Source organism: Lissotriton helveticus, chromosome 11 (genome assembly GCF_964261635.1).
Source record: "Lissotriton helveticus chromosome 11, aLisHel1.1, whole genome shotgun sequence".
NCBI lineage: Eukaryota > Metazoa > Chordata > Amphibia > Caudata > Salamandridae > Lissotriton > Lissotriton helveticus.
The window spans coordinates 808893913-808920652 of NC_136072.1; the positions used below are offsets into that span (position 1 = coordinate 808893913).

The window sequence follows — 26740 nt, forward strand, 5'->3', positions numbered from 1 at the left end:
GGAAGGTATGAGACTGATTTCCTGGAATGTTGCGGGGATAGCGGGCAAATTCTCCAACAAGGATTGGGTCGATTACATTAGAAACTTTCATGTCATATGTCTCCAGGAGACATGGGCGTTGGCAAGTGATTACCACCTACAGGGCTATAAGTGTTTTTTTGTATCCGCCCGAAAATCTAGATCGGGGAGAGCAATGGGTGGGTTGTCCATCTACGTAGATCTAGACCTCCCAGGCGCCTGGTCTTCTCCAGATTGGAGTCTACACGGGATCCAGGTAGCTCGGTTTCTTGGGAAGGGGCTAAGATTCTCTGTTTTTAACATCTATAACTCAGAGTCAGTAAATAATTGTATCCCCCTACTAGCGGATTTAGACCAGAGGCTGGAATCAGAAACAATATCCCAAAACAAGGGGCAGCCCTGCGGGTTATTATTAATGGGAGATTTTAATTGTCATCTCTGCCCAGCACTGGTCAAGGCAAACTTAGACTGGTCACAATGCCCATTAAAAAAGGGGCCGCACTTCTCTCACACACCCACTGGATCGGCTCTGGACCTCCTACTGCTTAAGTATGACCTAGAACATACTATTAATATGATTGACCCTCAGTCAGATGGCACACTTCCCCCAACTTTTAAGGGTAGGGGCTGCGCGTCCTTTATAGATTATATTTTGGTCTCGAGATCCCTGATAAACAAAATAATCAGGGTAGGGATAGAATGGAGCAGTTTTAGCGATCACAATCCGCTTGTATTGGTGCTCTCATATAGGGTGGGGGCCGGCATTAACCCCCGTGGTACAATCGAGGAGAAGGCAACGGACCAAGGCAGGCGGCTGAAATGGTCCAAAATAGATGGGGCAAAGTTTTTTAAAACCCTGGGTTACAAGGGTTTACATGCCATTAACGATTGCCTTGATTTAGAAGTTCAGGGAGCAACGTTATTGGATGCATTTGAGCAGATTGCCAATTTGATTGATGGCCTACTTAAGTCCGGTGCCCCCTCACGTAACCTGGTCAACCCACGGTGGTTTGACAAAGACTGCTCCAAGGCACTAAGGGAGCTGAAATGCTGCCTGAAGCAAAAACCGAGGGACTCCCAAAAAGTTAGGGCGTGCAGAGTGAATTATAATAATGAAATTAAAAGGAGGAAACTTGCACTGCAGGCTGAGGCGTGGGCTGATTTAAGAGAAGCAGGGGAAAGAAAGGATCTCGCAGGTTTCTGGAGAATTATAAATAATCCGACCTTTCAAGAGAAGGATTCCCCAGATATTGGGGCTAACATCCTCCCTGAACAGTGGACAACACATTTTAGAGGCTTATATAATTATGAGTCTGGTACCTCTGCAGATCCTTCGGTAACTATAAGTCAGATTTCCCCGGTGGTATTTTCCCTCAAAGAGATCACAGTAGGGATGGAGGGTTTGACTAAGAATAAAGCTCCGGGCCCGGATGGGATCCCCCCTGACCTATTCCTCAGTAACATAGACTTATGGGCCCCTTTAATGACCAGGGTCATAAATACTGCCATCTCTTGTGACCTTCCGCCATCGTGGTCAAAAGCAATTATTGTGCCAATTTTTAAAAAGGGCAATAGGGATGACCCTAAGTGTTACCGGCCAATCTCCCTTATTGACGTATCGGCCAAACTTCTGGGTAGGGCAATCTTGAATAGATTGACGGAGTGGACCGACGAGAATAACATCTTCTCGGATACCCAATACGGGTTCAGGACAGGGAGGTCCACTAGCGATCAATGCCTGAACCTTTACATGCTGACTGGAGAAGCGTGGCTCAGTGGTTAGAGGCGGCAGACCCGGATGCTGAGATCGGCCGTGGACCAGGGTTCGATTCCCCGCCTCGGCGGGTCTCGGGCTCAAAAATTCCACGGACTTGACAATTCTCGCTCCGGTGCCTACTCGACTCACGGGGCACACTCTGCGACTCTGGGCAATAGCTTGCTTAATCTCCACTACGGCCCCTCGTGGCGGGATGCCTGGCTTTCACCTTGTGGATACCCTGCCGGGGTATCTCACAGGGGAATACCAGGACGGGTTCCCTAAGCAAGCGCCTTGATACCTTCAGGTGATACGTGCGCTATATAAGTCGCAATACAATACATTTACTGCCAAATACACTCTGGCCAGTGAAGAACCTATCTATATGGGTTTCATGGACTTAGCAGCAGCATTTGACCATGTCAACAGAGGGAAGTTATGGGACCTGATGTCAAGCATGGGGATTGAGAGTGGTCTAATCGCCATATTAAGGGAATTACACAGTGACACCACGGCCAGGGTCCGATTTAACAGGGAGGGAGGTTTGACTGACTCCTTTCCATGTAAGAGTGGAGTCAGACAAGGCTGTATCCTCGCCCCTTTTTTGTTTTCCCTTTATATTAATAATTTGGAGCAGTTTCTTTTGGGTCTAAAAGCTGATTGCCCTAGGGTTGGGCAGAGACATATTCCGGTCCTGCTCTACGCGGACGACGCGGTTTTGATAGCGCGTACTCCGCGAAGTCTACAAATTTTGATAGACGGGTTCGTCAAGTTCATGAGCACCTTGGACTTATTTGTCAACCTGAGCAAATCTTATGTGCTCCTGGCCGGTAAAAAACCGTCCTCTAAGTTCACCTATACAATTGGTACTCATATTATAGAGGAGGTTAAAACGTTCTCCTACCTGGGAGTGACTTTTGATGGTGCATTGCAGTTTAACTCCCTGGTGACAGAACGCTGTAGTAAAATGATTGCCTCTAACGGGGCAATAGCAGGCTATGGCAGGAGATTAGGTCGTTGGAGCCCGGAACAGGTAGTGAATTTGTACCGCTCCGTAACATGTTCAAAAGTAATTTACGGGGCAGAAGTATGGGGATTTGTGAACACTACCAGAATCCAACAGGAAGAAAATAAATACTTGAAATCTGTTCTGAGGGTACCATCCAGCACTGCTGGATTTATAGCACATAGGGAGCTTGGGAGGCCTTACTTGGATGACCTGTTAAAACTCAGGCCAATTGTGGCCTGGTTAAAAATATGGGCTAACCCAGAAGCGCACTTAAGTAGAGAAATCTTACTGGATTGCTTAGACAGGACCAATTGTATGCGCATCCCCTGGCTTAAATACGTGAAAAAATCCCTAGAAGATTTAGGCTTCGGAAACCTCTTTACGAACCCAACAACAATCTTAGCCCAGCATAAAAAACAAATAGGGGAATTTTTTCTAGAGCGGAAAACCCGAGAAAGAGCTGAGGCAGAAATACTTAAAAAAACGGTGAGGGCACATAACCTGGTGAAGAGTGTGGAGGGTATGGAGCCTTACCTGTACCTAATGCATAACGCACAGGACAGATTCCTCATGTGTCGTTTTAGATTAAATTTATTATCTTTTGTGTTGGCTTCACCAGCAGGCTTCTCTATGTCAATTGAGCAGAAGGGACCCTGCGGCTGCGACAACAGGTCTCCGCAGGACACGCTTCATTTTGTTTTGCTCTGTCCATACTACTCTATGCCCAGGCGTAGTTTCCTTGTAAATATTTTAAAAAATGCCCATCTGGAACATGCTAGGGATGCACTAGTTTTCTTGCAAAAAGCCTCCGACCCACTTACCTTGTGTTGTGTAATGAATTTTATTAAGGTTGCGGTCCGATTAAGGATGACTAGGGGCTAGTTATGAAAGTTTTTTACCATTGAATGTATGTTTACTTGTATACAGATATTTTTATTTATGCTAACTTTGTACAAGGATCTTGCTCAATGTTTAATAATTTCTTTTAAACAATGTATATATGCTTGTGCTTTTATGGTGTTTTTTAACCACCGAATAAAGATTCTTGAAATGAAAAAAATGAGTGGTGGATATTAGTGAGTTATTTGGATTGAGAAGGATAGCGGAAAGATATAGAAGGGAAAAAAAGGTTTGCATTTAAATAGCGCTAGTTACCCCTAATGGGGTGTTGAAGCATTTTCTTGGTGAGTAGCATGCTACTCCGAAACCCATAAGGATTAGCACTGAATTAATATAGTGAAATATGAAAGTAATTTGAGTGGTGGATATTAGTCAGTTATGTGAATTGAGAAGGATAGCAGAGGTACAGAAGAGGGGAAAATAGGTTTGCATTTATTTAGTGCTTACTATCTATAGTGAGGTGTGGAACCCATAAAGGAGTAGTGGTGAATTAGTATAGTGAAATATGAAATTCGAGAAGTGGACAGGTTAGTCTGGTATTTTTATTGAAAAGGTTATTGGAAGGATAAAAGAGGGAAGGATTTAGACTTTTTTTGGGAGGTTATTGCAGTAGTGGGAGGCTTGGCATGAATAAAAAGGAAGCATGGGCAGAAAATCCGTTCCGCTCGCGGATTTTCGGCAAATTCGCAATCCGCGAGATTCGCAAATTCCCCGCAAAATCCGCGAGCGGAACGGATTGGGTCAAAAGTTGAAGCTGACTTTTCTAACTATTTTAGAATGGCGCCGGCAAGCTGCCAGCAAGCTGCCAGAGCCATTCTAAAATAGCTACAAAGTCAGCTTCAACAGGAAGCACTAATAGATAAAGTAAAGCAGGTGCTCCAGTTGAAGGTCAAATTAAGTCACACAATCATTAATCACCCCGAGTTTGGGGTGATTAATGATTGTGTAACTTAATTTGACCTTCAACTCGAGCACCTGCTTTACTTTATCTATTAGTGCTTCCTGTTGAAGCTGATTTTGTAGCTATTTTAGAATGGCGCTGGCAGCTTGCCGGCGCCATTGAAAGTGGGGCTGAAGGCAGAAGGGCACAAAGTGGGACAGAGGGCAGAAGGGCACAGAAACGAGTGGGGCAGAGGGCAGGAGACCACAAAAACGAGTTGGGCAGAGGGCAGAAGAGCACAAAAAAAACGAGTGGGACAGAGGGCAGAAAGGAGTGGGGCAGAGGGCAGAAGACCACAAAAACGAGTTGGGCAGAGGGCAGAAGAGCACAAAAACGAGTGGGACAGAGGGCAGAAACGAGTGGGGCAGAGGGCAGAAGACCACAAAAACGAGTTGGGCAGAGGGCAGAAGACCACAAAACGAGTGGGACAGAGGGTAGAAGAGCACAAAAACGAGTTGGGCAGAGGGCAGAAGACCACAAAAACTAGTTGGGCAGAGGGCAGAAGAGCACAAAAACGAGTGGGACAGAGGGCAGAAACGAGTGGGGCAGAGGGCAGAAGAGCACAAAAACAAGTGGGACAGAGGGCAGAAACGAGTGGGGCAGAGGGCAGAAGACCACAAAAACGAGTTGGGCAGAGGGCAGAAGACCACAAAAACGAGTGGGGCAGAGGGCAAAAGCGCACAAACACGAGTGGGGCAGAGGGCAGAAAGGCACAAAAACGAGTGGTACAGAAAGCAGAAGGGCATAAAAAACGAGAGGGTGGCAGTGATGAACCAGAGGGCGCATCACGGTCTTGCCCAAAAAAAAACCTCTGAACACGCAAAGCGCCCCGTGAGCATGCCAAAACGCCCCGCGAACACGCAAAAATATAAAAATCCGCAAATTTGCACAAATTCGCGAATTTTGCGGATCGCGAATTTGCAAATCCGCGAATTCACGAATCGCGAATTTGCAAAATTCGCCCATGCTTAGTAAAAAGGAATGTGTAGGGGAAGCATGCATACATGATGACACATGCACATCACTGCACTATTTTTAGGTTGCGCCTGGGCAGCGCATGTGCTGCTCTGCGAGGCATGCGGTATTAGAGTAGGGACTTGAAGCCCCGTCCACTCTCTGTCCATATTTTTCATTGCCTTGTGTCATTGTCCTTCGTAAACGATGTCTTCTGATTTGTTAATAGGGTTGTTAGTCCCGCCTTAGTACCGCCTTGTAACCTCCCATGAGTTCACCCCTTTAATTGCCCCATGCCGCACTTACACTTTATTGTCGGCCACGCCCCTTTCCGTAGACAAGCCGTGTCTAAAGAAAGGAGCATGGCTGCCATTAAAGTGAAAGCGTAGTATGGGGCACTTTAAAAAAAATAGCATTTGTTTGTCAACTTGGCAAACAAATGCTTTTTTTGTAAAAGTGCCCCATACTCACGGCGTAGCCTTTTATTCACAACAATGCAAGTGAATCATCATAAACCATTACCAAGGAAAAGAAACCTTGGATATGTACGAACTATTCCCAGCATCACACTTCATCTGCGTCAACATGTCAACAGCAGTAAGGGAATTAGGTACGACATTGTCTTTACACTTTAACATTTAACTCAGCCGTACACTAGAACAACTTGGCCGTACGGATTTTGCGGATTTTCGGCAAATTCGCAATCCGGGAGATTCGCAAATTCCTCGCAAAATCCGCGAGCGGAACGGATTGGATCAAAAGTTGAAGCTGACTTTTCTAACTATTTTAGAATGGCGCCGGCAAGCTGCCAGCAAGCTGCCAGAGCCATTCTAAAATAGCTACAAAGTCAGCTTCAACAGGAAGCACTAATAGATAAAGTAAAGCAGGTGCTCCAGTGGAAGGTCAAATTAAGTCACACAATCATTAATCACCCCGAGTTTGGGGTGATTAATGATTGTGTAACTTAATTTGACCTTCAACTCGAGCACCTGCTTTACTTTATCTATTAGTGCTTCCTGTTGAAGCTGACTTTGTAGCTATTTTAGAATGGCGCTGGCAGCTTGCCGGCGCCATTGAAAGTGGGCTGAGGGCAGAAGGGCACAAAGTGGGACAGAGGGCAGAAGGGGACAAAAAACGAGTGGGGCAGAGGGCAGAAGGGCACAGAAACGAGTGGGGCAGAGGGCAGAAGACCACAAAAACGAGTTGGGCAGAGGGCAGAAGAGCACAAAAAAAACGAGTGGGACAGAGGGCAGAAACGAGTGGGGCCGAGGGCAGAAGACCACAAAAACGAGTGGGACAGAGGGCAGAAACGAGTGGGGCAGAGGGCAGAAACGAGTGGGGCAGAGGGCAGAAGACCACAAAAGCAAGTTGGGCAGAGCGCAGAAGAGCACAAAAACGAGTGGGACAGAGGGCAGAAACGAGTGGGGCAGAGGGCAGAAGACCACAAAAGCAAGTTGGGCAGAGCACAGAAGAGCACAAAAACGAGTGGGACAGAGGGCAGAAACGAGTGGGGCAGAGGGCAGAAGATCACAGAAACGAGTGGGACAGAGGGCAGAAACGAGTGGGGCAGAGGGCAGAAGACCACAAAAACGAGTTGGGCAGAGGGCAGAAGAGCACAAAAACGAGTGGGACAGAGGGCAGAAACAAGTGGGGCATAGGGCAGAAGACCACAAAACGAGTGGGACAGAGGGTAGAAGAGCACAAAAACGAGTTGGGCAGAGGGCAGAAGACCACAAAAACTAGTTGGGCAGAGGGCAGAAGAGCACAAAAACGAGTGGGACAGAGGGCAGAAACGAGTGGGGCAGAGGGCAGAAGACCACAAAAACGAGTTGGGCAGAGGGCAGAAGACCACAAAAGCAAGTGGGGCAGAGGGCAAAAGCGCACAAACACGAGTGGGGCAGAGGGCAGAAAGGCACAAAAACGAGTGGTACAGAAAGCAGAAGGGCATAAAAAACGAGAGGGTGGCAGTGATGAACCAGAGGGCGCATCACGGTCTTGCCCAAAAAAAAACCCGTGAACACGCAAAGCGCCCCACGAGCATGCCAAAACGCCCCGCGAACACGCAAAAATATAAAAATCCGCAAATTTGCACAAATTCACGAATTTTGCGGATCGCGAATTCGCAAATCCGCAAATTCACGAATCGCGAATTTGCAAAATTCGCCCATGCTTAGTAAAAAGGAATGTGTAGGGGAAGCATGCATACTTGATGACACATGCACATCACTGCACTATTTTTAGGTTGCGCCTGGGCAGCGCATGTGCTGCTCTGCGAGGCATGCGGTATTAGAGTAGGGACTTGAAGCCCCGTCCACTCTCTGTCCATATTTTTCATTGCCTTGTGTCATTGTCCTTCGTAAACGATGTCTTCTGATTTGTTAATAGGGTTGTTAGTCCCGCCTTAGTACCGCCTTGTCTTCATTTGTAACCTCCCATGAGGTCACCCCTTTAATTGCCCCATGCCGCACTTACACTTTATTGTCGGCCGCGCCCCTTTCCGTAGACAAGCCGTGTCTAAAGAAAGGAGCATGGCTGCCATTAAAGTGAAAGCGTAGTATGGGGCACTTTAAAAAAAATAGCATTTGTTTGTCAACTTGGCAAACAAATGCTTTTTTTGTAAAAGTGCCCCATACTCACGGCGTAGCCTTTTATTCACAACAATGCAAGTGAATCATCATAAACCATTACCAAGGAAAAGAAACCTTGGATATGTACGAACTATTCCCAGCATCACACTTCATCTGCGTCAACAGGTCAACAGCAGTAAGGGAATTAGGTACGACATTGTCTTTACACTTTAACATTTAACTCGGCCGTACACTAGAACAACTTGGCCGTACATTTCGAACCTACACTTTAACTTTTAACTCGGCCGTACACAAGAACTTGGCCATTTCATTTGAACTTGGCCGTCTAGGCCGCCAATTTCTCACTGTGCTGCGCACCTTGCGCCGTCAGGCCCCAACGCGCTACAGCCAACTGTTGCATTACTTGACATCCAGGGCACCGCATACCGCACCGGCCCTCTGGGGTACCTGAACATAGGCATCCTCCCAAAGATGATACTCAGTCCAAACGTGGTGGGTTAGGGCAGGAGAGTCCAGGACTACCATCAGGTCAGTCCCTCCTCCCCGCCTACCCAGTGCACTCGTGGAATCTACCCCTTCCAGGGGTCCATCGAATGGCTGCACCTCCATAGTTGTGCATCCCCCTTTGTTGTAAACTGTCAGCACTCCTGTAGCCAGGCTGTGTTCCGAGGGGACAAAGAGAGCGAAACCCTCGGAGCCCAGCCTTAAATACCTCGGGTAACTTTCGTTTCTGCTAAGTTTCGTATCAGGCCAGCCCCACCTCCTTCTCTGGTCCAAGGAGGAGGCTCAGCCCCGTGGCGCAACTAAGGGCGCCCCTCCCCTAGTCGTGGGGGGCGCCTGTTCAATCATGACGCTGTGTAAAGATCGATGCCATCTATAAGCTAACAAGGTAAAATAATAGTAAATGTTTCTTATCTCACACAGGGTGTTATCGCCTTCTGTGTTCGGATACATTTCGCAGTGTAGTTGCCTTCTCTGTGGTGGTTTGTGTCTGACTTGCATTAAATCTGCATATGTAAGGTTTGTACCAGTTTGTGTAGCATGGACAGGCACAAAGAGAGTGGGTAACTTGATGCTGTTCTCTTTTGTTGTGTGTGAGGGAATCTTCCCATGCTGCTGCCATGCTGTGCACGGTCTGTGCGTGACTGAAGCGTGCACTGCTACTGTCTGCACTCTGTCTGTTCTGTCTCTGCATCTGGAAGGTTTGTACCGGTTTGTGTGACATGGACAGGCACAGAGAGAGTAGGTAACTTGATGCTGTTCTGTTTTGTTGTATGTGAGGGAATATTTCCATGCTGCTGCAATGCTGTGCACGGTCTGCATGTGAGTGAACCTTGAACTGCTACTGTCTGCACTCTGTCTGTTCTGTCTCTGCATCTGGAAGGTCTGTACCGGTTTGTGTGGCATGGACAGGCACAGAGGGAGTAGGTAACTTGATGCTGTTCCGTTTTGTTGTGTGTGAGGGAAGCTTTCCATGCTGTGCACGGTCTGTGTGTGAGTGAAGCTTGCACTGCTACTGTCTGCACTCTGTCTGTTCTGTCTCTGCATCTGGAAGGTTTGTACCGGTTTGTGTGGCATGGACAGGCACAGAGAGAGTGGGTAACTTGATGATATTCTGTTTGTGTTGTGTATGAGGGAAGCTTTCTATGCTGCTGCCATGCTGTGCACGGTCTGCGTGTGACTGAAGCTTGCACTGCTACTGTGTGCACTCTGTCTGTTTGTGCCGGTTTGTGTGTCAAGGACAGGCACAGAGAGAGTGGGTAACTTGATACTGTTCTGTTTGTGCTGTGTGTGAGGGGAGCTTTCCATGTTGCCGCCATGCTGTGCACGGTCTGTGTGTGACTGAAGCTTGCAATGCTTCTATCTACACTGTGTATGTTCCGTCTACCAAGGGAAGTTCACACTGAGGAGGGCACTGCAGTACCTCTTCTGTACGTGTTTATGGAGCTTACGGAGCCCTTCTCACTACAGAAAAGCCAGCATTGATGGATTTGCCATAGCTTGTTTTCATACATCTTTACTAAGCACACTTCAAAAAGCATAGACCTGCACAGCTCCTTTTCGCAGACATCTATATTAATAAAGAGCTTAGAAGCACAGTAAGCGCTATATAAATGCAATCACAATTACATCACTTTATAACCACAGGTCTTGGCTTATAGACAATTATTTCCGTCCATACAGTGGAATGTAAGGCTGCAGCAGCACTGATGGGGGGTATCAGAGTGCACCTGCCCAAACACACAAGCACCGCGAGGCGTATCACTCAGCAGAATGAGCAAAATACATTCATTTGTCTACTCATCCGTTCTATCACTAATCCATACCTCTGCCTCCTAGCTGTGACCGGGAATGTCCTTCTTCGGGAAGAGTGTGGCCAAGGAGCGGAGTACTGGTGCCAGAACCTGGTGACCGCCATGAGATGTGGCGCGGTGGAGCACTGCCTGCAGGCCGAGTGGAACCCGCAGCAGCTGCGAGAGGAGGTGAGTATCCACCAGGCACTACCTGCTCGCTGAGTGCAAAGGGGGAGGTGAGTACTTTGAGAATAACCAGTAGCAAATGTGAGAGGTGAGTACTATCTGAGTGGAACCGATAGGATATGGGGGAGATGAGTACCAGTGAGTACTATCTTAGTGGAATCAGTAGCAAATGGGGGAGTACCCGTGAGTACTAGCTAAATGGAATCAGTTGCAAATGGGTGAGGAGAGTACCCGTGAGTACTAGCTGAGTGGAACCAATAGCACATGTGGGAGGTGAGTACCTGTGAGTACTATCTGAGTGGAACCAACAGCACATTTGGGAGGTGAGTACCTGTGAGTACTATCTGAGTGGAGCCAGTAGCTAATGGCGAGGTGAGGACCTGCGAGCACTAGCTGAGTGGAACAAGTAGCAAATAGGGGAGGTGAGTACCTATGAGTACTACCTGTACACACTCCGTACATAATTATAGGTCGAGCGAAAACTTCCTCCAAAGGTCTTTATCAGCATGCGAGGAAGAGGTGGGAGCAGCGAGTACCTCCTCTAAGGCTCTCTGCGCAGTCTGTATTTATTCAGATGTTGGGGAGTGAGTACCTCCTCGAAGGGTCCTTGAGCAGTCTGTATTTAATCAGATGATGGGGAGTAAGTACCTCCTCTAAGGGTCTCTGCACAGTCTGTTTTTTTTCTCCAGATGTTGGGAAGTGAGTACCTTCTCTAACGGTCCTTGTGCAGTCTGTATTTAATCAGATGATGGGGAGTGAGTACCTCCTCAAAGGGTCTCTGCGCAGTCTGTATTTAATCAGATGATGGGGAGTGAGTACCTCCTCTAAGGGTCTCTGCGCAGTCTGTATTTATCAGATCATGGGGAGTGAGTTCCTCCACTAGGGGACTTTGTGTGGCCTGTGAGGAAGAAGTGGGAGAGGTAAGTGCTCCCCCTTCAGCCTACAGGCGGGAGCAGTGAGAGCCCCGTTTATACCTCTGATGATAATTAGGGATTATAATATGCCTATTGGGGCATGCAGGAATTCTACCTTTTCTGCTTGATCACCCTGGATTTACACCTTTACCTGGATCCTCTATTTGTGCTGACTTTAGAACTCTGTGCATTTTAGCCCTGATAAACATATGTAAGGTGCCATAGCTCCAGATTTTACCATGGTCTAATTGGCATACTCCTAATTGGTATATTTAATTTGACACTAGTATACAGTACAAAGCGTACACAGGGCCTGCCAGTCAAATACCACTAGTGGACTGCAGGACCTATTGTGCCTTACACTACAGTGGAAGTACAAACATGGCTTCAGGCCTACCTTAGTAGTCTGACAGTGAAAAATCTAGGGCCAAGCAATAGACTGGTCTGAATAGAAAGAGATGACTCCTCTGAATATGCAAAGAGAGGGCTGCTTGCATTATTTTTGATACTTCAGTGTCAAATCCTGCTTGAGTGTCTAAACCCGATTGACAGGTCTGCTGTGTTCACATATAACATTTGGATCACACTTGGAATAGGGGCTAACAGGATGCCAAGACAATTCTTGTGAATCCACTATCTGGTTGCTATGAAAGGCTCTGCTTTTGTCGTCCTACAAGATACCTTTCTCTGGGTTTATGGTGGGTACGGTGGCTGCCTCAAACTGGAATTTAGTGTTAGATGTCGGAAACACTAGGATTACCATAATACACTCAACCCCCCCAGCCAACCGAGGCCGAGTTTAGTGTGGTCAAAGACTTTCGCCATCTTAAAAATACCCAGAGTGGGTATGGTTGGCCCCAAGAACATTTATCAACTTGGTTAAGGCATGATCAGGAGTCATTCACACTGACTAGCTGGTGCCAGGCATAAATGTGGCACCTACAAGCACCCATTTCAGAACACTGCTAAACCTGAGGAAGAACAGAAAATGACTGCATCTGCTATCTGTGCCTGTAAGGACTGGACCAGCTCCCTCTTATACCCAAGACAAAGAAGTGGACTCCAAGTGTCATAAGACTGACCTCCTGTTACAGCTACAGGGATACAACAAGCTACAACAGACCATTCTCTGGATGTACCCAGCTGACCAGTGGCAACTGGGCCAGGGCTGGAGCCTGCTGTTTGCCTCTGCCTAACATCCTGTGAGTCTCTAGGTGCCTCCCCTGAGGGCTGTAGAAGAGTACTCCTGTGGTGGATTGGGACTTAAAGACTAAGGGCTCCATTTATACTTTGGCAGAGAGGGAACCCAGTCACAACTGTGATGGAGTGCTCTCTCTGCTAAACTGAAGGTCCGCCTGCCTCATGTAGAGTCAGGCAAACCTTCAGTATGTCGATGCCGCGGACAGACTCCCCCGATAGCCGACAGAGTAAGAACCATCAGAGTGGGCAGACAGAAGGTCAAACCTCCATTTAGAGGAGGCAGGCAAATTACCAGTTTTTACTATCCATCATCGCCAGGTAAAACCTGGCAGTGAGGGACAGTGAAAACTGTAAAATGACACCCACGCAATGTGAGAAGACTTGGGATTTTGTCTTGGAAAATAAAAATAAATGAAAGTTTGCTGCATGGCTCTATTGTGTTGACAGGGCTGTCCATCAAACTTTAAATACACTTACGTAAACCACATTCACTGGAACCGCCGTGACGGTGGGTCCTGTAAATGCAAGAGATGGTCGCTATCAAAATTTGGTAGCCGGGCACTCCATCAGTACTTTACGCCATTGCCCTAATGGAGTAAATACCAGTGTACCAAACTCGAAGGAGATATAAACAGAGTATAGAGTGGAATTGTACCATCTTTAGGTATACGTCAGTCAAATACACACTGTTTAGAATTTTCCTGTGCATTAGTTGCAGGACAGTATTTTATTTTATACAAAAGATGCCTTGCTCAGGATCACATATAAACCAACAGACACACATCACTCTTGTTACAATGTCTTAATCGCTTAATATATACAATAAAGCTGTTATTTGACATGAGTTAACGGAATACTTCTAATTTCACGTACAATTCTCTAGTTAAAAATAATGGTAGTGATAAAGTCAACATGTATTTGGAACTTGTGTGTTAACAAATGTATATGTCGAACTTGAAGGCAGACTAGATAACAGAGCTTCACTGTCACAAAAGCTTAAATTATGTTATTTATTGATCTATTTGATTGGTGTTTTATATGGTGTGTACAAGGCGCAAGAGCAACAAAGCTCTTTATTTAGAGACTGTGCAAACTAGAAATTCAATAACAATTACAGCAAAACACGGATCATTACATAGCAAACTGTGCAAAAATAGTCAGGCAGTACACAGATAAAAATATAATGCAGAAACGTACACAAAGGAACAGCTAAAGTCTGTAATTAAAAGAAATAGGGCCTCAATTATATATTTTTTTGCCTTAGGACAACGCAGCAGGCCTAACTGCTGCGCTGCCCTATGGCAAAAGAAAAGGGCAGGAATGCACCATATCTATTAGATATGGGGCACTCCTGTCCTTTTCCCCTGCGCCAGCAAACAATGGGCTGCTGTGTGCCAATACAGGCACCTTTGCGCCATGATGCAAGGGTGCCCTCGTTGCGGGGATGTTTATTTTGTACAGGAAGGGAAACCTTCTTGCACAAAAACAATCACAAGAGGCTTTTCCCCTATCTATGTGTGCTGCAAAATGCAGCACACATAGGAATGGGTGAAACGAGGAGAAATAAAGATATTTCTCCTTCTTGTGCCTCCCTTACGCCTCCCCAGGGGAGGCGTACGTTTTTGGCTCTGCCTCAGACTTAGGATTTCTTCTAAATCTGGGGCCGTGTCAAAAAGCCATGGATGTTGCCGGGAACGCCCCGAGCAACACCCTTGGAACTCCCCTTTTATTCAGTGTTCTGCGTGAAAGGGCACATATTTATAAGGCCATGACATGCCAAGTAACCTGGCTTTATGTGGTCTTATAAATATGCCAGTGGCACATTGAGCCACCGGAACTTCAAAAAAGTGATTTTCAGGGGGCACAAAAGTAAGGTCCCCACTACTCAGAACCGTGTTGAAAGTAGCACTAGCTCAAGGGAAGCTCCCAACTCAAGATTTAGGATCTTAAAATAAAGCACAAAACAGTATAACATGCTTAATCGTCTTTGATATTTGTTTTTAAAGTGAGGAAACAAGTCTTTTGCAGAACATGCATCCTTGTTGAAGGTACACTTAGGGATGCGTAAAAACATTCTGGCCTTGGAACGCAAGAACTGACTGAGCCAGGCTATCCAGGGGTATCAACTGACACCTCTGGTAACGTTAACATCTATGAACCGCAGTACCAAATACAGTATTCCAAGATATTCTCACCCATAGCAGTTACAGGAAAGTGCAAACTTTCCGCACACATATAGCACAGGTGCAGCACTAGTAATGCACACCCCATCTAATGCAGTGCATGCACAGTACAGAAGTAGGTAAACCTTTCTAACCAGGCCCTTCAGAAAACAAGGGCTGAGAGGTCATTATGCCCCAGAGCCCAAATTTTTTCAGGGCCCGCGCTCAATCTGCAACATTTTCTGTACAGATTATATAGCAAGACTTGTCTATTTATTAATGACTTGGCACAAGATGGCATCCAATGCTGGACAATTGCTGGCCGGGGCCCAATACCAACTTGTCATGGCTTATCCATACATATGCAGAACATATGTTTAAAACCTTGGGGCATATTTACAAAAAAAGTCAGAGCAGCGCAAATTCAGCAGCACCACGCTCCGACATTTTTAAAATGCAGGGATGTGCCATATTCATAAGTCGCTTCCCTGTGTTTTCCCTAGCTGGAGCAAAAAGAGCTGCCTAGCGCCAGCACATGTTAAGTGGCTTAGCACCATCTTATAAATATGAGAAATGGCGTAGCGCCACCGGAGCGTCAATAAAAGTGATGCTGCTGTAGCGATAAGGGCTTGCAAGTATGCCCCCTTGTTTTAAGGAGATGCCACTTGAGTTACACAAGACTGTCACTGCACAGTTTGTGTAGAGCAGATCCTTTATCGACATTTAAATGGTGGCTGGATGAGGGCGGAGGGTGTTCATTCTGCAATGTATTTTAATGGGCGCTGTGTGGGATAAGTGGAATGGGAGGTGAATCTTAGCCCGGGGAATCAATGGAATAAGTAGTAGCAACTGTGCAGCAACACAGTATTTAATATGTCACTTAGAATGTGCCTATTGTTGTTGTTGTGTATTATCAATAAACAGAGATTTAAAAAAGAAAAAAAAGCTTGTCCATGTACAACTTGACACTGTTATTCTGTACATTTCCAAATGATGATACAAAGGAATGCAGGGCCAGTGTGGGACTCCTGTAGCCACATTTTCAAATGCTTGCATTGAGGACAGGCAGGAGTAGACCCAAGGTACAGGCAGCTCTGCTGCTTTTGTTTGTCGGTTTTCAAAATGTCCAATCACAGATGAGGCTTGCTTGTATTGGTTTTTATGTTTAATTTAAAAAAAAAAGGGGCATTTACAGTTGGTATTTTTCCTAAAGATATATTTATGCTACAAGCAAGGCAGCATAAAGCCTGTCATTCCTAGAAATAAAACAAAAGGTATGACCTTTGAGGGATAAGGGTCTATTAATTTGTGTCAACAATAATATCTTAATTATTATTTGACTTTATCCAATCTTTAACAACACATATTCTGTTGTATCAATTACTTTAAACATTTCTGAAATGTAGTTGTAGGTAAAAATTAAAAAAAAATGTATTCTTTTTTTGGGAGTAAAATCCATGAATATACAAACAACAATACAAAACACACTGTCTCATATATAATTCTATTTACTGGCGGCCCAAATATATTGTTTTGCGTTGGGTCCGTCTAAACGTAGTCCACTATTAAATTCAATAAGTCAATTGCCTAATGTCCATATATTGCGTATATAATGTGATGAGGCTGGTAATCCTAGTATCAAAATGTATTTTCCATTTGGTGTGGACTCCTCTATTGGAAGTAGTTGGCACGCTTCGGTCAGGTAACTCCCGGCCTCCTCATGACTATTTAAGGAGTGTGAATCCTTTGACTTTAAGAATCTTCAAGGGAATTGAAGAAAAAATGGAGATCTGTCACATGGAGTCACCCTAGGGGTGACAGAGTCACCACTACCCAATGTTACACGTGGCTTTCTGGCTAAATTTACTGTCCACAATGCTAGTTCAATTGGTTGCTGTCTCATCCAGACTCCCGGTATCTCCATCAGTTCGTAAATGTCAAATAAGTTTGGATGAACTAGTGAAACTTCAGGCCTCATTTACAAACTTGTAACACACGGCAGCACAGCAGACCTTCCTGCTGCGCTGCAGTACAACAACAAAAAAAAAGAGCAGGAATGCGCCGAATCTACAAGATACGCTGCATTTCTGTCCATCTCCCCTGCGTTGGAGCACAAACAGCAGCCGTGTGCCAATGCAGACACCCTTGCGTCATGTTGCAAGGGTGCCTGCATTGTGGGGGTGATCATTTTGGCGCAGGAGGGGATACCTTCCTGCACAAAAACAATAATTGATGGCATTTTCCTCTTTCTATGCGTGCTGAAGAATGTAGCACACATAAAAAGAGGAACAAATAGGGGGAAATAAAAGTATTTCTCCTCATTGCACCACTCTAACGCTGACCCTGGGAAGGCGTAGAATTCTGACACATTCCCAGGCTTACGATTCCTGGTCAATCTGGGAATGCTTCAGATTCCATGGGTGTTGCGTGGGAACACCCACAGCAACATCCATGGAACACCCTTTCATGCAGTGTTTTGCATGAAAAAGGGCACATATTTACAAGGCCATGAAAAGCCCTGTAAAGTGGCTTTATGAGGCCTTCTAAATATGCCACAGCACACTGCACCACCGGAGCATCAAAAAAGTGACGTTCCAGCGGCAGAAAAGTGCAGCTAGAGCCTCGTAAATGAGGCCTTAAATCTTTTAGGAAGCCAGGTGAAGTTTCCTGGCAATTGCCTAACTTTGCTGGAGGTGAAGTTTAGGCTGTCATCCCCCTGCAGAGGGCAATTTCCAGCAGCTGGATAACCCACCCAGGAAATGTAGGACAGCCAGTTGCAAGGAATCACTAGGTACACAGCTGTAGTCACACATCAAGGAAACGGCATTTGCAAATTTCCGTGCACCACTCAGGGGTGAACCGTAGAATATGAACAGCCATCATTTGAATGCCTTACACTGTGCCACTGGAAGTCATGGCCCTCAGAGGACAAACCTCCTGGAGGTAGGAAATCATCAGTGGTGTGCCACTTGTTGCTGATCGCAGCTCTGGTTCTTTTAGGTGCTGTGCAGGTTTGCTAAAGTGGTCTCTCCCTTTTTAGGTCTGGCATTAGCCAAGAGCTTTTGATTTGACTAAAATTATATTCATAATATACATATGTAAAAGTGCTTTCAGGCAGCCCTCTTAAGCTATTTGCCTATTGTTGTGTAATTCACATTTTAATTTCACCCATTAGAGCATACAACATGAAGCAACGGGTCAGCGCACTTTAGCCATTATGTAGCTTCACTATGAATGACAGTAATCTACTCTTTTACCAGGAGTGCTTCCTCACACAAAGAAGCTCCCTTCAGTGTCAGGAACTACTTTGGCTATGCTTGTTCTCTGAGACCCAAAAATATGTTTCCTTTTAGCCAATGGTTTTTAGGAGTGGAATTAGCCACTGTCACGTTATTTCTGCTAAAATTAGATTCTATACCTAATTCTAAGGTCTTTCAGCAAGCTCTCATCTATTGGTCTGTTGTTGTGTCATTCACATGTTTCCCCACTTCAGCCACTGGCTAATTTCACTTTGAGTGATGCCATTACATCCATACACAAAGAAGTTCCCCTTAGTACCAGGCTATATTATGGAAACGTGTGCTTTTTGAGACCAAAAAAGGGTTTAGTGTACAGGTGACTTTTTTATGTTGGCAAGCACTCTGCAGCTTCCCCCACAATAAAGTTTTACTAAAGCCATAGCAAAACAAACCAAGCACGTGAAAAGCCAAATGGCTAGCAGACGTTGTCAGACCTATTGGATTTGCCACGGTTTGATAATACATTGGCGAGGGCATGGCAGCCTCCCCAGCAAGTTTAACCTCTGCAGGTTCGAACATTGTGAAATTAAAAAAGTATTTGCAAATTTGCAAAGAAGCAGACTTTGCAACTTTTCAAAACCATAGCATACACCAGTAAGCATTGTTGTACAGTGCATTAGAGAGAGAAGCAATAGGTATGTACAATTCTGAGCAGACTCGACTATTGTAATGCACTTCTGCTCGAGTCTCCCAGTTTCTTGCTTGATAGGCTCCAAAGAATTAAATCAGCGGCGGCCAGAATGGCCTTGGGGTGGCCTAGAAGAACATCAGCATCCGCAGCCCTGGCCGAACTTCTTTGGCTCCCCCTCAGGCAGAGAATACGATTTAAGTCTCTCTGCCTTGTTTTTAAGGCCCTCCATGGGCTTGGACCCAGAATGCTGCAAGCTAAATTTGCATGGTATACCCCTGCCAGGGCTTTGCGCTCCTCGTCAGCACGTCTGGTGAGAGTCCCTAGATTTAAAAAAGTCAGGGCAGGGGGTAGATCTTTTGGGGTGGCTGCGGCCAAACTTTGGAACAGTCTACCTTGGGAGATTAGGCAACTGGATAAACTTCTCCCGTTCAGAAAATCCGTGAAGACTTGGCTGTTCCCTATGGTTTGAGTTGGCTGATTTATTTCTGTTCCCTCCGTTCATTCTCTGGAGCACCAGCGCCAGGATGCCTGCAAGGCGACAGTGCGCTCTATAAGTTTTATAAATAAATAAATAAATACAAAGTATATTTAATAAATATGAAGCTTGTGTGCCCTTGTGTACTTCAATTACACGACTACACCAAAACAAAAAATAATATTTTTTGCTTCACTAAAGTATTGTTTCCTTAAAATCTAGAATTTTTCATAATGTTTTTTTGTTTATATATAAAGGGTCACAGCAGGTTTGTTGTGAAGTGATGGCCTGTTGCTCTAACCATTCTGTCTCTCTTTATTCTAGGGTAACTTGTGCGATGAGTGCAAACTGATTGTGACCACTGCTGGTACTATGGTGAAGGATCCGAGTCTGCAGGTAAGGCCTTTCCCCGAAGGAGCCTGGCTAGAGGAGGGTGTGCTACTCAAAGTTTGTATTTATGTATGCAGCTCCTGTAGGAGTGGCAGACAGGGTCGGACTGGCTTATAAAGCGATCTGGTAGTCCCAGAAAGGCTGGTTTGACAGGTCAATGTATGGGTTGATGTTGTGGCTGTTTGTGGGTCTGTATATGGTGTGGTGGGTCGGTTTTATTTTTGATCATTGCCAGCAGCAAGCACACAAGCATGCAGTCTCCTATAACTTGCAGAAAACCTATCTAGCGTCTCTACAAGTTTTAAACTGCCTTGATTTGCAAATGTGGGCCAATTTTCAGCTATCTGATTCACCAAAAGGGGCCACTTTTATTCTGATGCCAGGTTGATTTTCTGTCCAAGTCTGACCCTGGTGGCAAGTCCTGTGTCTGGTAGCCTACACCACAGAGCACTTAGAGAAAGTAAAAGTTTGTAAAAGAAGAATATATACCGTGCAAGATTCTTATATGCCTTTGAGTGAGAGGAGGAAAACCTAACATTTTAAGTTGGTTCCTCAACAGAGAACCTAGAGGAGCATGAGTGTGCGGAGTGTGTTGGAAATCCACGTGTCTACGAGAGAGGTGTGTGCACTGTCCATGCTTGTGTACCAGAGGGTGGCCGGCCATTCATTTGCATGTTGAGAGTATGAGACCAGTGCATATTTTGCATATTGATTTTGCTGAAAGAGTGTTGCAGTCTGTCCATGTGCTTGGGAGTAGAAGAGAATATCAATAAACATAGACGAAATCAAATCTATATTTTAGAGGGACATGTCCAGCCGGACAGAGGTCATTCAAGTTTACTTAATAAACGAATATCCAGAATAAAACAAGGATACCTTCCACAATGCCCCTGTGAGGTACACAAGCCTGTGCCCAACACTTGCGGGGTGAGTACAGTTGGAGAAAAATAGGGAAGGTTTAAAAAGGCAAACTAGCGTTTTTCTGTTTACACATTCATTGCACAGAAAATATCAATAAGCACCATTACATCAGATTAAACAACCAAATATGTTTGTATAAGGTGCATGAGCAAGTCGACGGCGTTTCGGTTCCCCTAAAGGGTAATGGGAACCATCATCAGGACAAATGAATAATTGCCTTATTACACTAAACCTCAAATTGCCTAAAGGAAAAATAGGGAAAGATAAGAAAAATACAAGTTTTTAAGAATAGGGCAATAATAATTAACAATTCCAATGGAGTGACTCTTTGTGCAGGGTGCAAAAACATTTTTTCTTTATGCCGAGTGAAGATATTGCGCCGTTTCTGTGGGTGGGGGGGGTGGTAGTGGCAGTGAACCTATGAATCTAATTTCGGATGTCAACCAAGGCTAGCTGGTGCCTCTTAACGAGATTACTGACATGCAGAATGCAGTGAGCAGGCATACGGGGCGAAGTAAACACGGTGTTTTGAAGCGGTGGTGCCTATTTAGAAACTGGTAACAACCCGCTATGAACGATGAGATCACGAGGCGTGCTCTGCTTACCGAGGCAGTGCGTGATTGTCAGAGGGCAAGTCGTTGCTCAATATAGCCCGGACCAGCAAACCTATGTAAAGGGATAGTCTGGATGTTAGAGGCCGGGAAGCATTCCAACTTAAACTATGTGGAGAGTATCATGCAGGTAGTCTTACCAAATTAAGGCAGCCGGTTTCCGTGTTACAGACTCGCAACCGGACGACGCCAGGGTAAGCCTGTGGGAACCAGGAGAATGATTCAGGATGTGGAACACGAGGTGTCCGACAAGGTTAGAAGCTAGGCAAGGCTGTATTACTCACCCGAATCGGCGATCATGGAGGTGTTCCCTGGCGTGCTGATGTGCTCAGACCAGGAAGTGAAGAAGGGGCGGATGTGTTGTGATTGGCCAGTGCACGTGAGGATTCAGGCATAAAAATAAACGAGGGGTGCCTATTGCGGGAGCCATCTTAGGTGGGGTATAAGGTGATATCCATGCAAAGTGACATTTCAAAATTACAGTTTTTCAAAAAACGTTCTTGGAACAGTAAAGTGCTCGGCACTTATTCCAGAGTCTTTTAAGTATATGTAACCCGTCTAAATTAAAGCAGTCCATTCCTCTTGCAGGTTCAAGCCCGAATTCAGGCTGTCTGTCTTCAGTATCCACTTCAATTCTTCTCTGTTCAGCATACGTGTTAGGTCGCCCCCTCTTGGTGGTATTATGACTTGTGTGATGACCGTCCAGCGAATCTCATTTTCAGTATGTCCTTTGCTTACAAAATGTTCAACCAGGGGTGCATTTGCTGTTTTGCACCTGATGCGACTACGATGTTGGGATATTCGTAGTTTAATTTTTTGTTTTGTCTGGCCTACATATATAAAATTGCACGGACATAGAATTGCATAAATGAGATTAGAGCTATTACAATTGGTCAAAGTCTGCAGTTCATTCTTTACATTTTTGTATACAAATTCTTTACTCTCGATTGCAAGGTCACAGACCACACAGGAGCCACATTTGAAATGGCCCAGCATTGGTGGTAGTGACCAATGGTCATGTAGTGTGATATTCCTACCAATTGGAGGTGGTAATGCTGCCCTGACCAATTGATCTTTAAGATTTTTACTTTTCTTAAAAGCAAAGAGTGGGGTGTCCCAGTTGAGGGGGCCTGAATTTAGAATGTGCCAGTTCTTTCTTATGCACTGTTTCACCCGGTTGGATATGACAGAGAAGGTGGTTACACATACCACTTTATTCTGGGTCTCATTTGGTTTAGGCTCAAGGAAGTGAAGGCTTCTTCACTTCCTGGTCTGAGCACATCAGCACGCCAGGGAACACCTCCATGATCGCCGATTCGGGTGAGTAATACAGCCTTGCCTAGCTTCTAACCTTGTCGGACACCTCGTGTTCCACATCCTGAATCATTCTCCTGGTTCCCACAGGCTTACCCTGGCGTCGTCCGGTTGCGAGTCTGTAACACGGAAACCGGCTGCCCTAATTTGGTAAGACTACCTGCATGATACTCTCCACATAGTTTAAGTTGGAATGCTTCCCGGCCTCTAACATCCAGACTATCCCTTTACATAGGTTTGCTGGTCCGGGCTATATTGAGCAACGACTTGCCCTCTGACAATCACGCACTGCCTCGGTAAGCAGAGCACGCCTCGTGATCTCATCGTTCATAGCGGGTTGTTACCAGTTTCTAAATAGGCACCACCGCTTCAAAACACCGTGTTTACTTCGCCCCGTATGCCTGCTCACTGCATTCTGCATGTCAGTAATCTCGTTAAGAGGCACCAGCTAGCCTTGGTTGACATCCGAAATTAGATTCATAGGTTCACTGCCACTACCACCCCCCCACCCACAGAAACGGCGCAATATCTTCACTCGGCATAAAGAAAAAATGTTTTTGCACCCTGCACAAAGAGTCACTCCATTGTAATTGTTAATTATTATTGCCCTGTTCTTAAAAACTTGTATTTTTCTTATCTTTCCCTATTTTTCCTTTAGGCAATTTGAGGTTTAGTGTAATAAGGCAATTATTCATTTGTCCTGATGATGGTTCCCATTACCCTTTAGGGGAACCGAAACGCCGTCGACTTGCTCATGCACCTTATACAAACATATTTGGTTGTTTAATCTGATGTAATGGTGCTTATTGATATTTTCTGTGCAATGAATGTGTAAACAGAAAAACGCTAGTTTGCCTTTTTAAACCTTCCCTATTTTTCTCCAACTGTACTCACCCCGCAAGTGTTGGGCACAGGCTTGTGTACCTCACAGGGGCATTGTGGAAGGTATCCTTGTTTTATTCTGGATATTCGTTTATTAAGTAAACTTGAATGACCTCTGTCCGGCTGGACATGTCACTCTAAAATATAGATTTGATTTCGTCTATGTTTATTGATATTGTACTTCAATTTTGCATGGGACCACTGTTGTTTTAGAAAATTGCTCCCCGAGGTCCCTAGCTGACTGATTTGGGGTCCCTTGTTGTTATAAAAAGTGGGAGTAGAAGAGGTCATGTTTGTATGGTAAAGACCCGCCATGTCTTACTTTATTTGTCCCTCCCTTATCCGACTTTTCGCCTCCAAACCTCTATTTCCCACAGTCCTTCACTCTGTTGCCTCCCACCCTCCATTGTTTCTCTTTTATCTGTCTATCATCACATCCTTTCGCCCCTCTCTTTGCATCGCCCTTTTCTTTCCCTCACCTAATCCTGGTATCCATTTCTCCCCCAACCATTACCCTCACCCTTCAGGATTTTATTAAGAGGGTTTTGCACCATGAGTGTACTCTGATCCCGGTGAAGAACTTGGTCCCCTATTGCCATCTTCTGGTGGATAACTATTTTGCCGGACTCATGAGCCTGCTGGAATCCTACATAGTAAGTGTAAAACACAGAAACAATACTCACACATATACCAAGCACCCTTATATACACACTAACATATATATATATATATTTATATATTTTTTATATATACACACATACCCATATACACATACCTCTACCTACATAAATCCACATATGTACTATGTATCTTTAAAAATATACCATACCACTAAACACATACACCTGTCTGTCTTTCTCTCTCTCAATATATATATATATATATATATATATATATATATATATACACACACACACACACACACACACACACACACACACACAACCATATGCTTCTCCTTCTACTCTTCGAAATACAAATAGGTATCCATAACACATGCCTCTACTTACATAAATCCACATATGCACCATTATAAATATAACATACCTCTAAACATGCACACATATATATATATATATATATATATATATATATATATATATATATATATATATACACACACACACACAATCATATGCTTCTCCTTGTACTCTTGCACTCCTATATGTCCTGTGACATCCCTCTTTGCACAAACTGATATTTACACTTATACCCACCAACCTACCATCCCCAAAACTTCTCAACAAATGTACGCACATATACACACACTTGTATACCCCCGCACATCCCCATGCAATGCACCGATATACATATACCAGTCACTACATACCTATGTAGCCTACTACATATATTTGCCTAGAAAGGTCCATATGATTCACTAGATACATCCCCATATATTCATACCTATATACACATCTATAGAGCTCTACCTTTCAAATATATACATATATATATATTTATATATATATATATATATATATATATATAACTGTACAATTCACTTCAATGTTATCCCTGTGCAACTCATCTATATACCAAGATAGTTATCCATCGATACACTCACATTTTTTCCTTGTAGACAACTAAATATACACACATCAACATATCTTTACATATCCACACCCACACATGTATCCCTATACACGTCCAAATCCACACATGTATCCCTATACACGTCTCTAGTATTAGAGGGAACGATGCCCATAAATGGTTCACCCAAGAACTGAGAACTCTTAAATTAGGGGTACGACAAAAGGAATGTAAGTGGAGAGTAAACTACTCCCCACAAGACAGAGAAGTGTACTGCGCTGCTAGGAAGGAGTTCCAAAAAATTTTGCACCAACACAAAACTAACTACTTTTCTCAGAAAATTTTAACCTCATCCAATAAAACTAAAGATATATTTAATATAGTTAAGGAGCTTTGTGACGATGATAGGACAGCCCCTTCAATAGTCCCCACTCAGAAGCTGTGTGACTCTCTGAATGAAGATTTCAGAGAGAAAATTGTCATGATAAAACGCAACATTGCGAGATCCCCTACATTATCTCCCTTGCATGATATTTTTAATAACCCTGTCACGTTAGATGCCTTCCCGGCTATAGACTCTAAAACTTTTTCCGCACTCCTGGCACGTGTCAAGTCTGGTTCACCCGACGACATTTGTCCACCCCACATCTTTACAGAAATAGGGCAAACTATACCTCAAAGGATCCTTCCATTGCTAAATGATTCACTGGACCAGGGAAGGGTACCTGTAGGTTTTAAACATGCTCTACTTATTCCCTTGATCAAAAAACCTGGCCTGGACCCCCACGATCCATCAAATTACCGTCCAATATCCTTGTTACCATTTCTTTTAAAAATCCTGGAGGCACATGCTTCTAGCTGTCTCTCTAGCTTTGTTGAATCCACAGGATATTTGGAACCTAATCAAGCCGGGTTTCGACCAGGCCACTCTACCGAGATGGTGACACTGGCGGTCCAGGATGTACTTAGATGCAATGCGGACAAGGATATTCATCAAGCACTAGTACTTCTGGACCTGTCGGCCGCGTTCGACACGGTCGACCACACCATCTTGGTCGACCGTGTCGAGCAGGCGGGCCTCAGAGGCTCGGCCTTGGGATGGCTGAAATCATTTATTTCGGACCGCACCCAGGCAGTGAGACTGGGAACCTTTACAGCCCCTAAAATTAAAAATGAATGCGGAGTCCCTCAGGGATCGTCCTTGTCCCCACTTTTATTTAATTTGTATCTACGGCCCTTGTTGTATTCGCTGAGAAAGTTTAAAGCTTTAATTTTTAACTACGCTGATGACTTGCAATTGATTTTCCGCCTGGATTCCCCTGGCGCTGCCGCCGAATTTCGGGAGGCCATGGTTCACATCCAGAGATGGATGAGTCTTAATCATCTAAAACTAACCCCAGGCAAAACTGAATTGATTTTGCCTAGGAAGAGTGAACTTCACTGGGGGCCACATTTTTGGCCTCCAGAAATGGGAAATCCCCCGGCCAAGTCTCATACAGTGAAAAGCCTAGGGGTCACTTATAATGAAGATCTCTCTCTTAAAAGTCAGGTAGGGACGGTGGTATCCTCAAGCTTTTTCCAACTTCGTAAGATCAGGAAAATTGCCCACCTGTTAACTTACTCTGCTCTGATCCAAGTTGTGATCGCTCTCGTGCTGTCCCGACTGGACTACTCCAATAGCTTGTATTTGGGTCTTCCAGTCGGGCAGCTCAGGAGGCTACAGCTGGTTCAGAACCAAGCGGCCAGGCTGATCTGCAAGCTACCCA

At 44.9% G+C, this 26740-nt stretch overlaps 1 protein-coding gene across 1 annotated transcript in view; it reads left to right on the plus strand.

The window, feature by feature from the left end:
- Nucleotides 1–26740, plus strand: part of LOC144792012 (pulmonary surfactant-associated protein B-like) — a 93136-nt gene that overhangs the window by 8891 nt on the left and 57505 nt on the right. The window contains exons 2-4 of the mRNA XM_078666874.1: nt 10506–10648; nt 19651–19722; nt 23972–24097. Of these exons, the coding sequence (XP_078523000.1) occupies nt 10506–10648; nt 19651–19722; nt 23972–24097 (341 nt within the window). The remainder of the gene's footprint in view (nt 1–10505; nt 10649–19650; nt 19723–23971; nt 24098–26740) is intronic.